This window comes from Arvicanthis niloticus, chromosome 5, assembly GCF_011762505.2.
Source record: "Arvicanthis niloticus isolate mArvNil1 chromosome 5, mArvNil1.pat.X, whole genome shotgun sequence".
Taxonomy (NCBI): Eukaryota; Metazoa; Chordata; class Mammalia; order Rodentia; family Muridae; genus Arvicanthis; species Arvicanthis niloticus.
The window spans coordinates 62920593-62935607 of NC_047662.1; the positions used below are offsets into that span (position 1 = coordinate 62920593).

General features: G+C 44.2%; 1 protein-coding gene across 8 annotated transcripts in view; it reads left to right on the forward strand.

Annotated features, from left to right (window-relative positions):
• Positions 1-15015, forward strand: part of Slc24a2 (solute carrier family 24 member 2) — a 229628-nt gene that overhangs the window by 185251 nt on the left and 29362 nt on the right. For all 8 annotated transcript variants that reach the window (XM_076934688.1, XM_076934689.1, XM_034501931.2 and 5 more), the window contains one exon: positions 695-813. In XM_076934688.1, coding sequence (XP_076790803.1) covers positions 695-813 — 119 coding nt within the window. The remainder of the gene's footprint in view (positions 1-694; positions 814-15015) is intronic.

Consider the following 15015-nt stretch of genomic DNA (forward strand, 5'->3'; position numbering starts at 1 on the left):
CATTTGTTAACCCATTGCTTCTCTCTCTGGCTTGCCCTCTCATTCATCCGTGTTCCTTGTCTCAGCGCCTCCATCCATTGCTTTTCTTGGAACAGGATGCCCAATGCAGAATGTGCTGTGAGCATTCTCAGGATTAGAAGAGAAGGCAGGTGGCCAAATCCTCTCCCAGCACAGGCGGTTTTGAAGACTGAGAGTTTTAAAGCAGAAAGTAGATGGCCCTGCCTGGCCATCAGCCACAATGAACCATTCACCATACAGAGGGTGTTCCAGCCCAGTGGAAAGGGGGACTTGACAGATAGCAGGCTGATGGTGACAAAGTATAGCCTAGGACATGGTACCATGGACAGTGTCCTATGCAGGGAGGTACACTTGTAGGGGTGATCCAACTATCTCACAGTCTATATCTAAATGTCTAAAGGTATAAATCTGTGTCCTTGCATGGCCCATCACATGTGGCAGCTGATAGGGCCTTCAGTGGTATCATGTGTGAGCCAGAGCTATGGAAAGGGAAGGGACAGAACACTAGGCAGTACAGGCTAAATGGTAAAAACCCTTTGCCAATACCCAACACCAACTTCAGGTCTCAGATGCCTTCTCCTCACCTTCTGATCACCACTTTAGAATGTTCATTCCAACATAGCCCTTTATACCCATTGATTCTGATTGTTTTCTTTGTGTTTAAATTATGTCGCAGAAAAAATTGAACTCCCCAACAGCACGAGCACAGAGGTCGAAATGACACCATCGAGCGAAGCTTCAGAACCTGTGCAGAATGGAAACGTCTCCCACAGCATTGAAGCTGCAGATGCCCCGGTATGTCATCTGAGCATGATAGTACAGCTTCCTTGGTGGCCCAGCTCCCGGCTGAATGGACACCAAGGGGGATCTGGTTCATATATGTGTCTTCTTCAGGGTCTTGCATAGGGCAATCTCTGTGTATATTAAATGAACACCCAATCTCTCTAAGCTATCATCTTCTCAAGGTGAAGAGAAAAGCAGATGTCTCAGAATCTGGGGATGAAAAGGCATACACTAATGTATGGTAAAGCTTGGTGGCTATGGTTCTAAATTCCATGCTAAATAACAAAAACCTCAGTTATCACACCTTCGTGAGATCTTTTATCTCTGTGGTTGACATTAATACTCTTTGGCCTTTCCCAGAGCTCAACTGCAACCAATGAACTGTTCTTCCTAGAAGTAATAATACCTAGCATCTGTCAAATACCTACTATGTGCCCATATATGGTGCTAGATGCTTTAGGAATGGCCATCTTCATACCTCACAGCTGAAGGTACTGGGCATTGGCACCTCCACCAAACAGCTGAGGAAGCCAAACTGACCGAGATGGGGTGGTTAGCTGGGTTAACTGGGTTAATAAGTTGCAAGTGAGCTGAGACCCCAAGTCCAAGTGCAGTCCCCAAGCTGTTTCCACCACAAGTACTGCCATTAGACCACAGTTGCTCAAACATTGGGCAGAACCAAGTGGTGCTTGCTGGATGTTTGGTTCTTGTGTGAACCAGAACTTCTAAAGCATGGAGCCTCAGTTTTGCATCTCATCAAGTATTGTCCGTCAAAGCTTTCACAGACAGAAAGGCACTTCCAAATTCTTGGGTGGGTGGGGAGGATGGTGATTCTGACTTTCAGGTGCTGTAGTAAGGCCCAAGGCATGGAAAAAGGCCCAATTGGCTTCCCGGTAATGATGGTGCTTCTGGCCAAAGGACCATACCTTAAATAGCATCATCCTAAAGCTTGCAAGAAGTCTTGTCCCAGAATTTTTCCCAATGAGCTGTTATGCAGTGCTCACAAAGAGAAACGAGCCTACGGCCAGTGTGTTCTAGCACCTCCTTCTTTTATATCAAGAAATGCTCTGTAATAGGGGCCATCTGCCCTCTGGGAAAAGTGTGTAATTCCTTGCCTGCTGCCTGTCATCTCTAAGAGTAATTTAGAAGGAGATTCTCAACATTTATCTGAAGAGAGCTCAGCTCTCTCTGCCCTTGTGTCCTCTGCCTTCAGCTTCTCACCCTCCTTCCCAGAGCCCTAGGCTGCCACCACGTCAGCTCAGCACTGATCATCTGGCAGAGCGGCTTATGTCCACATGGATAAGCAGCATGTGGTGGCAGGAGGCAGGCCCCAAGGACATCTGGCTGCCCTAGGGACTGGCACGGTCACAGGTGTGCAGAGGGACACCTCATCACCATGACACTCCATCTGGCTGGCCAGGGGCATCTGTGTCCCTTCAAGAGAGGACCTTGCTGCAGGGGAACGAAAGTCTTGCTGACCCCCGTCCGTTGAGCTGCCCCAGGCCTCGGTGCATAGAGATGGGCAGATTTGTGTGCTGTGCTGGCTCCACTGGAGAGCAGTCAAGCTATCAAAAAGTCATCATGATAGCTGACTACGGGGTCACCTGCTGGTTTGTTTCAAAGCCACAGGGCGAGCTGCCAACCTGACTGAACACTCACTCCCTCCTCCTCTCCCTCCTCCTCATCTTCCTCTTCTCTTTCTCCTCCTCCTTTTTCTCCTCCCCCTCCTTAAAGCACAAATCCCGAAGATAGTGCCTAATTGGTGCTATTGTAAGAGCTAAATGTGGCTTTGGCATAGTGCCACATGCTAGTTGCTTACATCATATGCCCAAACTCACTGTTTATACAGCATTGACCCCTTCCTTAAAGGATTCCTTATAGGTAAGTGAAGGAGGGCTGTATAAGTATACAATTTTAGTGAGTATTGGGGATATAAATAAGCCAGCCAACAAACATCTGCTAGCTAATAACGGCCCAGATTAATCGTGGAGGGCTCTGAGCACAGTGCTCTGGGAGCCTGCCCTACCAAAGGGAAAAAATCCTAGTGGGGGAATATATGAAAACTGTAGAACATGTAACATTTAAGCTTGGCATTGATGGATGGAAGGAGAAGAAAACGAAATTTAGAGAAGAAAAATGAAATAACAACCTTTGCAGATGTCTAAAGACATATTTATTGATTGCTGAGCAAGATGGTAGATCTGGAGACCAAAAACCAAGCTTTTGCCTACCCGTGGCTTCTCCTTTCTTCCACCCTTTTCCACCCCTTGGCTTCCACTCTAACACTGCTCTCTAGCACAACTACCTCACAAACCCTGACTAACAGCAACCAACGGCAAACAGCCAACAGCCCACCCTGCCTCGAGGTCTTCCTATTTATATACCCTCTGAAAAGGCCCCAAACATCAGTCACAGAAGCTATCTACTGCTGGTAAAATCACACCCCTGCTAGAGCGCAAGGCACATCATAGTCAGCTGCTGTGGACAGTCTAAGGCAGCCCCATCTCTCACACCTGAGATTAAAAGAAAAATATATTTCCATAATATCTCTGTGTGTTTTAAAGAAACCAAAACTCCAAAATTACACCAGGAAGTGCAAACTGGCTTGAGGTTCTTCACTCACCCATCAGATCAGAAGGCTCTCAGTGTTCGTCTAGGTCAACAGTGTACTGGATTCTGAGCAGCCCACATGAAACTGATGGCCACGGGGACAGAGAGAGCAAAGGATGAGAGCACAGGGAAGGGCTGAGCCCTCTGGAAAGCCTTGCTGAGGGGGTGTCCTTCAAATTGGGAGTGAACCCGTGGAAGGAGCCTGCCAAAGGCACAGCAATAGGGGACAAAAATGAGCTTGGCATGTTTGGAGACAGAGGGAGCCAAGAGAAGGAGACAAGAGCCGGAAGGCAGGTCTTTACATGATGGGATATTGGTTCTTTGGCAGCAACAAGCCCCTGGACATCCCAGTTGTGATTTGCACTACCAGAATGCTCCCAAGGCTACATCCAGTCTGTATTTAGAGGAATAATGAGTCAGAGGGGTCCATGAGGGGTTGGTGGAGCTTGGAGCAGTGCCGTAGACCCAGAGGAGGACATAAGTGTACATCATGAAGCATGCCATACCTCTGGCCAGCTCTTGAGAGTGAGGAGCCTTAAAGGATTCAGAGAACAATGGCAACTTCTGGATATTTTGCTGTAAGACAAGCTCATCTTGTTCAAGAAGGGACCAGGTGGCTAGAGGTTGGTAGTGGGGCACTTGCCTAGCATGCACAGGACCTGGGTTCCAGGCCACGGACCACAAAAATGGGGGGAAGGCAGAATAGAAAAGGAGCAGACACAGAAAATGTGTGTCAGGAACCTAGAAGCTTGTGGATAAGTGTGTGTGGGTCCATAAGCCTGTGTCTGTATGACCTAAGGGGCTAGAATGGTTTATACATTTTCAAAATGTTTTTGTGAAAAAGAGAAGCAGGAACATATGGCACAGGGACCATATGGACCCCAAAGCCTGAAATATTTACTGTCTAGCCCTTTGTGGAGTGCGGGGGAGGGGTACTGCTTGTGCCCGATATAGACCATCTGTAGTCTCTAAAGAGAAAGCTCTCCTATACTGATTTGGAACAGTCCTCGGTATGCGTTGTTAAGTGAAAAGGCACTGTGCCAAAGTGTATCCTAGATTTGTGCGATTCAACAGAACACTGTCTGATACGCTGAAGGAAAAAGAGGGAACCAGCGTGTGAGCCTTTGTTTGGGACGCCGCTGGGGAACTTAGCAGTGCCAGTTACGGCCAGAGACTTCCCCGTATGTGGGTTTTACACTTTGTACCAGGTAACTGTGTTGCCTAGTCAAAAAAAAAAAAGAAAGAAAGAAAGAAAGAAAGAAAGAAAGAAAGAAAGAAAGAAAGAAAGAGAAGGAAAAGGAAAAAGAGAAAAAAAAAGAAGACAGAGTAACGACAATAGAAATACCAAAGGGTTAGATTAGGAACACGGATGCAGCTCAGTAGGTAGAGTGCTTGCCCAGCACATACCAAGTCCTACAAAAGAGGGTGCCTGTAATCCCAGCATTTGGGATGTGGAGACAAAAGGATTAGAAGTTCAAACTCATCCTCCAATACATGGTGATGATGATGGACCAAATTAACACCTCATTCGTTAGTCATTCAAACAGGCTACAGTGGCAAACCACTCGAGTCCAAATCCCAGCCCTTTTCCTTTCCAACTGTGTGGCCTAGAGCAAGGTACCAAACCTCTCTGTTCTCCACATTCCTTGGTGAAGCACTATTTTTAGAAAGTGCTTATCTTATAATGTTAGTGTGAGGCTCAGCTGTTCTTTAAACAGTTCTTGACGTGCAGTGAGCACCTCACCGGGGTTTATTAAAGTTGGTCATGCTTAGAAAAGTCCTTTTGGGTGGCTATTAAGTAGTGGAGTTGGCAAGGCTTTCAACCAAGTATTGGTTATAAGGTAAAGCATAGCTGGATTTCAGAGTTATTTCTGAGCCAAAATTAGAAGCTATGATAAAAACTGGCCATAGAAAAACAGGAAACGAGGCGCTATGGGGAAGGCTGGAGTGCCTGACTGGGAAGATCCCGGTGGAGGTTTGGATTGGGGTAACAAATCCAGGGTAAGAATAAAACAAGATTTGCAGTCAGGAAACTTCGACCTGTTGGCACAGACTTGCAGAAATGACTCAGTGGCTCGGTTTTGTTAGTTCTGGGTCTTCCTAAGTTGTTTTTATTTTATCAAGTTCCATGACATGTGAGGCGTGCATGCCAACTTTATTCATGAAAATTCTGAGCCCATGCTACACACCCGTTGCTGTTATTCTCCTGAGAGTTTAGCCTATCTCCTTAATTGACCTGCTATATTAAAAATCCAGATTTGCAAGTGAATCTTACCTTGACACCTTGAGCCAGAGGTTTCTCCAGCACAGACATTTCATGACCCAAGGCTGAGAAGAACATACGAAAAAATTCTCACACATAGAACACAAGCCCTGTGCAGCAGACTTGTTGCATGCTAGTCCATACAACTACAGAGGACCCAACCTTCTTCACACTTCAGTACTGAGTCTCTGCTCACCTGGCGAGCCAGTGCTGCAGAGAAGTGAATTGGAGCTGCCCCGAGTTCACCAGCCCGCCCAAATTTTAAATGGGGATCATTTCCCTAGGCATAGACCCTACTGTTTGCTTACATTTTATTTCTGCCCAGTCTGTGGAGAACTTGCCTGGCAAGCATGAGGGGGTCACTGGATGGGATCCACAGAACTGAGGAGTTGAGGGGGCCACCTCCCTGCATTTTAAGTTTGCCAGTGTAGACAACACACAGCATACTCTGTGGTGTGCCTCCTTGCTGCCCTGTCATCTTTGCAGCTGTGATGCATCTGAACTCTGCAGATACACAAAGCAAAGGTCAGGGTCGAGCTAAAGAACTCACTGGCTCAAATTGAGCCTGCTTTTTGTTTTACTTTGAGACAGCTATGTAGGCCTGGAAGTCAGAGAACTCACTATGCAAACCAAGCTAGCTTCGAACTCAGAGCTCTACCTGAGTCCTGGGACTAAAGTGTGAGTGGCCATGCCTAGCAGTGCACCATAAAGTGACTATTTTTCTCAGCTCAGATGTCATTTCACCTGAGACTGCTCTGTCCCTTAAGGAAGGAAGCCTTAATTGTCCTTGTTTTGGTTAAGGCCCAGATATATCCATGGGTAAGGAAATTCATATGAGAAAATTGCATCCCTGGATAGAAGGATGGGTGGATGGATGGATGGATGGATGGATGGACAGACAGATGGACAGACAGCCAGATGGACTGACAGATGCATAGATGGACTGACAGTTGATGTGAATGAAAGACAGACATGGGATCTGTAAAATGCAGGCTCTGTTCTTATGTCCTCAGCTTACAATTTGAATATCACCATAATGTGTTAAAGCCCTCTTTTTTGCATTTTAAAACTCAGCTCTGATGTATCTCTCCCTCGGGCTTCCTTCCCTAAACCCAATATTGATTTCAGGACCTGATTTCTGCAGTCCCCAATCGGAGACTAAGTAAAGGATGAATAGAGGGAATGTGACACAAGTGACTGTGTGTTTAAATCTCTCCTTTAAAAAAGAATTAAATGCTTAAAAATATCTCCTGCCTCTTAAATTTAGGTTTCCAAGAGTGCTTTAGAAAAACAAGTGCTGTTTTCAAAGTTTATCATTTCCTGCAGATTGGTACTGCTGTGATCTGAGGGCTCCCTGGAAAGACTTGATAATGCAAGTGACTCAGCCTGCCAGGTGTCATGGGAATTTCCAAAATTACCCATGCAGGTGGTGTCTGGAATCCATACTTTCTGTTTCTTCTACAAATCATTACCCTTAACATAACAGCAAACATCTCTATCCACAGTGATGGGGTGCAGCACAGGGACCCCACACTCTCCTGTTAATCAGCAGGGATGTGTGTGGATAGGAACAGATAAAGCACTGTGCAAGTTTAGAAACACCTTCATTTTTCTCTATTAGTGTAACTGTCTGTCTCTTGGAACAGCCGTCGAGCACGGTGAGAGGACTCTATAACCATGAAGTGGTGGGAAGTGACACAGCCTGGACAGAGGGCAGTAGTGGGAGAAGGGGGCCACACTTCCCTGGATGGACAATGGGGATGTCAAAAGATTGCCCAGTCCATCTGGCTGGATGACTTCCTTAAAAAAGAAACCATTTGTGTCATAGAAAACCCAACAGTAACCATAAAATAGACAAATCTTGAAGACTCTTGCTGACCAGGCTATTTCCAGAGCAGAGAGTATTTTTCATTATATTTTTAATGAAAAATTGAAGATCTGTTTCCTGTATCCATTAACTTGGATAGTATTTACCAAGTACTGGATTCATTCAGGGGCCTTTTAATATATTTGTCCATCACAATATTTCTTATTAATTGTTTGGGAATTTCACACAGTGCATCCTGATCACACACATGCTTTCCATCCCCACCCAGATCCACCCTCCCACTCTTGTGCCCTCACCCTCAAAAGAAATTAAGAAAAAAATATATAAGTACAATTTGTATTGCCTGCATATTCATTTGATCATGGTCAAAATCCCTTAAAGATAACTGAGTCATTTTAACATATTTTAAGAATGAAATAGATGCAAATTTAAGACTCTTTAAAGCCTTCCTAAATTTGAATATTAACAAGGAATTATACCTTACTGACTGGAAGGCTTGTTGTTAATATTTGCACTTTCTGAGGAGTTTTGAGAATATCTGCTCATCTTTCACATGATACATCAGTAATTGACTATTATTAAAAATAATAGTAAAACTTCATTATCACCCCGGGAAAGAAATACCAGCATTAATAAACTGTTTCCAATGACTAATTCTAACCCAATTTATAATAAGAGGCCTTAAAGGAGTTTATGGCTGGAGAGTTTATAATTCTCCAGTTAGCTTCTGTGCAGACAAATCTTTTATGAATGTGTCAGCAATATTTATAAATGCCTGGAAACACAACAAAACCAGTGTACAGCAATGCAGAAAAAAAAATCCATCTTGTCCATAGCTTGCACCTCAGAATCACTTGGACAAAACACACAATGAAGGGAAGCCACTGCATTTCAATAGAGACACTTACATGCTGTTTTACATGATTAGAAATGGCTCCTTGTCTTCCTGGAAAGCTGGTGTTCAGACAGCTCCATCACTCACATGTTAAAACCTTGGTTCCAGTTCAGCATCTGGTACAAGATGAAATTTTAGGTTTGCCACTGCTCAGTGGACTCATATCATGTTTCATGTGCTAAGTGTTTGATGCTAGAAATTTCTTTTCTGCATGTAAGGCAGATTAATGATGTCATTGTATGGAAAATGAATCCCTTCCTACCACCTGCAGCAAATATGTGGGGGGAGGGGGTGATGGAGGGTTAAGGAAATCTGTTTTCTAATTAAAGACTACTTCTGTCAGTTCAGGATGTCCACACAGAAAGCAAGGCAAATGTCTCAGATGGTGCATCCCTTCTACAAACGGATGGCGTTTGACTCTGGCTCTTTTCAACTTACTTTGTGTATAAGAGACAATGGGTAGGGACCCAGAGGCTAAGGACAGAATAGAGAGAATACAAAGAATACAGGGTGTTGGCAGAAAATGTGAGAGATCAGCCAGCCCCTTAGAACACAGAGATGTTTATTCTAAGACTCAAAACTGAGTTTTTAGAGGACAGGTGATAAGCAGATTAAATTAAGTAAATGCAGCAATGAACTGCCGGCAAAGGATTAATATCCGGACAGTCATCTTACTAGTCCACTCAGACAACCCTAAAAATACCATGGATGAAGTGACTTACACAACAAAAACCCATTTTCTCACAGTTCTGAGGGTTAAAGGTTCTAACCTCTAATCAAGGCTCTTTCCAGCTTTTTTTTATTGGATATTTTATTTACATTTCAGATGCCAACCCCTTTCCCCATTTCCCCTCCCTAGAAAACCCCTATCCCATGCCCCCTTTTCCTTTTTGCTTTTATACATTTTTAAAAATGTTAATCAAAGGCTTTATAAGTTTGGTAATGCTCAATCAGAAGTGTAACCCAATACCCAACCTAGGTATATCAACTATCTTTGACTGGTGGAGACACGTGAACATCTGCCTCCATGCCCCCTCTTCTTTCTCTCTCTCATCACCTAGCTTCTCCTCTCCTTCTTCTTCTCCTCTCCTTGCTCCTTCTCTTCCTCTCGGTACTCCTTCCCCCTTAGCTCCTCCTACATATCACCCTTTCTGTTAAAATAAAACTTTTCTCTCAAAATACAATTAGAGCATAATTATGCCTATTTGTACCAGTGAGGTACAAGATAGTCCTAATACCCAGTCCATCATTCTGTTGACTAGCCAGAACCTCTGTCATCTCTCCTAACTAAAACACTTAGTTCTGAACCTGGCTTTTTTCTTGGCTTTAAACCAGGTGTTCAGCGGTATCTATAAATTGGCTAAGTTTTAGAAGCTATGCTTTGTGCTTCCCATAATCTCAGTTAACTCAGTCATTCTTTCCGGCTTCTTATGGAGCAGAGCTGGCATGGTCTTTCCTCTGTGCATGCAGGGATGGGGGAAACACAGAAAAGGGAGAGAGAGATGAAGGTAGGGGCAGGAGACACTCCAGGAAACAAGCACTCTAGAATGCCTTTTCATAGGGTAACTAATCTCTTCAGATCAAGGCCTCACAGCCTCATTAACCTTAATCACTTCCTCAAAGTTCCCTTCTCCAAACAGTTCCCTGGGGAGGGGACATCTTGACAAGCTTGACATGCTTGCAGTAATCTGTGTTCCCCAGGACACTTCCCTTCGGATAACTGAAGTTTTCCTATGTGGCCTCCTAGCTTTCCATCCCCTGCTCTAAAACTGTTTTCTTCTTCAAGTCATTCCTGGTTTTCCTGATTTTATAGAGGAAAGGGAAATGAAAACATATCACTTAGAGGGGCAGAGCCCTTCAGAGACCATCCCAGAACTCTGAGACTGCTTGGAACCTAACTCAGCACAAGTCCACAAACGAATTTTGAAATCCCGGAAGTTCAGATTCCACGGTGACTTTTCGATTTTTGAGTCTGTGACACTAAATTGACCCAGAAGCCAGTAGTAATGTTTTTGTGGCTGTCTTAGTTTAGGGTTAATTTTGCTGTGATGAAACACCATGACCAACTCGGGAGGAGAGGGTTTATTTCACTCACAGTCCCAGGTAATAGTTCTGCATCAGAAACAGTGAGGGCAGAAATTCCCTCAGGTTAGGAACCTGGATGCAGGAGCTGATGCATATCATGGAGGGGTGCTGCTTACTGGCTTGCAGGCTCAGCCTGCTTTCTTATAGAATCCAGGAACACCAGCCCAGGGAGGGCACCACCAACAATGGCCTGCATCCTCCCCCATTGATCACTAATTAAGAAAATGACTTACAGTCAGTTCTTTTTTTTTTTAAATCATTTTATTCATTTACACTTCAAATGATATCCCCCTTCCTGGTTACCCCTCTACAACCCCCAACCCCCTTCTCCCCACCTTTTGCCTCTATGAGTGTGCTTCCCCCCCCCAACTCCTGCCTCACCATTGTAGTATCCAACTATGCTGGGACATCAAGCCTCCACAGGACCAAGGGCCTCCCCTTCCATGTATACTCTTTGGTGGGTGGTTTTTACAGCCAGATCTTATGGAGGCATTTTCTCAGTTCAGGTTCTCTCCTTTCAGATAACTATAACTTGCATCAAGTTGACATAAAACTAGCCAGGACAGTGGGTCAGTCTTGTTCATAATCCATGTTCTATTTCTGTAGTTGGTTGGCAAGGATGTCTGTTAGAATGTTAGCCTCCATGAATTGGCCAGTACATTTTGTGAGAGAATAGAGCCAGCCAGTTTGCACCATTTCCTCTGTGCCACACACAGTTTAGCCGATGCTTACATAATAGCAGGCTCCCTGTGGAAGTCTCCAGGCACTTTCTATTAGGCAGTTGGTTATTGCCCATAGAACCAATCACTGTTTTAAAGAATCACTGTGTATTTGGGGTAATTTTGCCTTAAAAACAAAACAAAACAAAACAAAACAAAAAAAAAAAAAAACTTCCAGCACTGGTATTGTTTTTAAGTCTGCACAGAGCTCCGAGTCAAGGTGTCACAATATTATGAGTCTTACCATCTGTTTAGAAGCTCAGTTTCCAATAGAAAGTCATCTTAAGACTACCTACTGAATAACACAGTGGTTCTCCTCAGGGCTGTGGAATTTCCCCTTCCTGTTTGTTTACAGAGTCTTCTATTTATCCATTTGAACTAAGAGAAGAAAATTGATTGTTGGTATCACTGCAGTTAACAAATGCTCAATAAATACTGGATGAATGAACAGATGAGGGAAACCATGCAGTTTCCACCTTCATATCAAATAAGTGGATTGTAGGACTTTATTGTTGGAAATGCTATTATAATTCACATAATCAAATCTATCTCCTAGAAGAAATTATTTTCCTGACGATTTATTTTTAAGAATAATAACAGCCGTGTTTGAGTGTTTGTTCTGTGCTGAATTATTTCAGGCCAGTGCTGCTAAGGAACCTTCTAGAACAAAATTCCTATTTTAAACAGCTTTCTGTCTGATTTCATAGGAAGTGCATGAGGAGTGGGTCTGCATCTATGGAGTCTTTCTACAGCTGTCTCGTCACTAGATGAGGCACCCTCAGGATGTCCTCTGGGAGCATCCTACAGGCTCACTGCTCAGGTTGACACACCTTTCACCAGTTCACATGGAGACCTTGCTCTAAAAGATGATGCATGTTACCAAAGAGCTTCCTTTTTAATGCTCTGGGCATAAAAAGGAAGAAAGGTAGTCCCAGGATAAAGACAGCGCTGTTTTCTTGTGCACAATCTTCCCGGAGGCATCACAGCCTTCAAACACTGAATGACAGTCCAAAACTGACCCAGCTCACACCTCAGCCCTGCTGACATTAGTGGTAGGAAGGTTTATTATTTTAAAGAGTTTTGTTTATTTCTACAGTGTCCCGTAGATATCCATTTTGAAGGTAGACAAACTGGATCATCCTCCATTACAGGAGTCTGGGGTGGCATCAAGCAATGAAATCCACATAAAATTTCATCGTTGGGCTTAGCTGCCACCTTCCCCTTCAGCGAGCCATGGTGGGGAAAGCAAGTCTGTGTTCTTGCCTGTGTTTGAAAGCCTGGTCTTCACTGGTGTCTATAGCTCCTGCATTTCGGTTGTTTCAATATTTTAAAATTAAATTACATCATTTCTCCCTTCCCTTTTCCTTTCTCCAACATTTTGCATGTTCCCCTCAAATTCATGGTCTCTTTTTCTCTGTTATTGTTACAGTGTGTGTGTGTGTGTGTGTGTGTGTGTGTGTGTGTGTGTGTGTATACACATAAATATATAAATACAACTTGCTCAGCCCAGTTGCTGTTACTTGTGTGTGTGTGATTTCAGGATATTAGATATTGGATGATCAGTTCGGAAGCTCATCCTTGGGGCAGACTCTTTCTTCTGCTCTCAGATTTCCTTAGCTGTCCATACTTTGTCTATGGATGGGGCCCAGTGAGATTCCCCTTCCATGTCAGTATGTTGTTCAGGTCTTCTATTGGCAGTCATATTGTTGAAGTGTGAAGTGTGAATGAATCCTCCCTGTCACTTCTAGGAGACACAGTCTCACAGCAGATTTTCTGATCTTCTGGCTTTTACAATCTTTCCAACCTGTCTTTTGTGATATTTCTAGAGCCTAAAATGCAGGATTTATGTTGCAGATGATAATGACAAATGATAATTTTTAAATGTGTACCTTAGAACCTGGAGCTAAGGAGACAGCTCCTCCTATCCGTGACCCCAAACTGCCCTTCACATCCCTTGAGTGCTATTGGGAATTCGACAAAGCACAAAGAAAAAGGAGGGGATATGAGGGGACTTGGGGGGATCAACTCTTTAAAAAAATAAAATAAAAAAAGTATAGGCCATCCAGACAATCAAAAATCAGTTTTAGGCTCAAGACAATAAATGGGGAAATGTCTGTTAAGTGCTTAGTGTTTGTTCCAGCTGAACTTTTAAAGTGTGTGTGTGTGTGTGTGTGTGTGTGTGTGTGTGTGTGTGTGTGTGTGTTATACAAGGCTGGCAGAGTCCAGAAACACTATATTTTTTAAACCAGGTTCAGGGGCTGAAAAGATGGCTCAGTCCTAAAGTTCCTGCCACACAAGCATGAAGACCTAAGTGCAGATCCACGCTACCTAAGTCAGAGCCAGACGCAGTGGTGCACATCTGTAACTCCAGCACCGGGAGGCAGAGATGGGCAGATTCTTAGGAACCATTACCCAGCCAACATAGCTGAATCCATGAACTCCAGGTTCATACCCAGAATAGGTTGAATTTATTACAGAACAAAGCTGGGAAGCCTGATGTCACAGGTCACAAATGTGTGCTTTGTGGCATTGAGAAAAGGGGCAATAGTGTAAAATGGAGAAGAAAGAGGTCACTAAGGCCTGGCCTGGCATTGGGACCTTCTTTCAGCAGGTCACTTCATCTCGGGGCCCTCATCCATCAACCAAGACAGAGGGACGCTTCTGACTCTGAAGTTCTAGAGTTGCTTCTCTCTGACACTTAAAGCTGTTTTGCTAAAAGACCCCAGAGCTTGACAACTCCCATTGGCTTTTATGATCTAAGAGCAGCCATGGGAAGCTTGACTGGCAGTTCCTCAGGGAGGTAGCCTCCACAGCAGAGAGGAAAAAAGAAAAAGAAAAAAAAAAAAAAAAGCCAGCCTCAGGACTCAGGATGGCATGGTTTAAAGACCTGCTGACTGTGAGGAGCACTGGTGTCTCCTGGGGATGGAATGCCATCCCTTGAGCACTGCAGACACTGAGGGGCCGCCATTATATTCTTACCCAGCATCATGCCACACTGAGGTGCTGCCAGTAGGGAAAGGCAGCACTCCTAAGTTCTGAAGTGAGTAAGGACAAGGGAGTAATATTTTCACTTCTAACTTGAAGCAAATAAACTCCAGTTAAGCTGCGTTGGAGGCCAACCCTGGCAATCCTGAGGCCGCTTTCTGTGAACTGTAAGTGAGGCCTCGCCAGCAACCAGTAAGACTAAGTCTAAGAGCTGCTTATTCATAGATCGTGTTGGGTCGTTTTGTTTGCATTTTAATTCCCTCGAAGAAGAGATTGCCTTAGAGTGGGTTACCTTCACCCTAGAATCTGATAGCCACCGTTCACAGGCAAAAATGAGATACTGAGTACTTCCAAGAAATAGTGTTCAGGCTTCGGAGGTAACCTCTGGACTGGTGAATCCCTACATGCAAAGATGATCAATGGATGCCACAGATCCTACAAGTAACCAACAGTAGCTGCCTTGGGATCGTCTGGTTCTGCCTCTCCTAGGCAGGAGCCCTAGAGTTTCATAATTGGCTTTATACAAAAAAGGAGACGCTGCTTGAGAAATCTGGAAACTGGAGTTTGCAAGTTCTGACTCTATAGCCTGCTCTCCCCATCCTGCTAGGTCTGAGGGCCAATGCACCACCCATCACTTGGGAAACTAGTTGAAGTTGTCTGTCTGTCTGTCTGTCTGTCTGTCTGTCTGTCTGTCTCTCTCTCTCTCTCTCTCTCTCTCTCTCTCTGTTTGTGTGTGTGTGTGTGTGTGTGTGTGTGTGTGTGTGTAGCATTTCTCTATACATCCTAAACAAACTTGCTACTCACCATATAGCCCAGAAGATTGGAATCC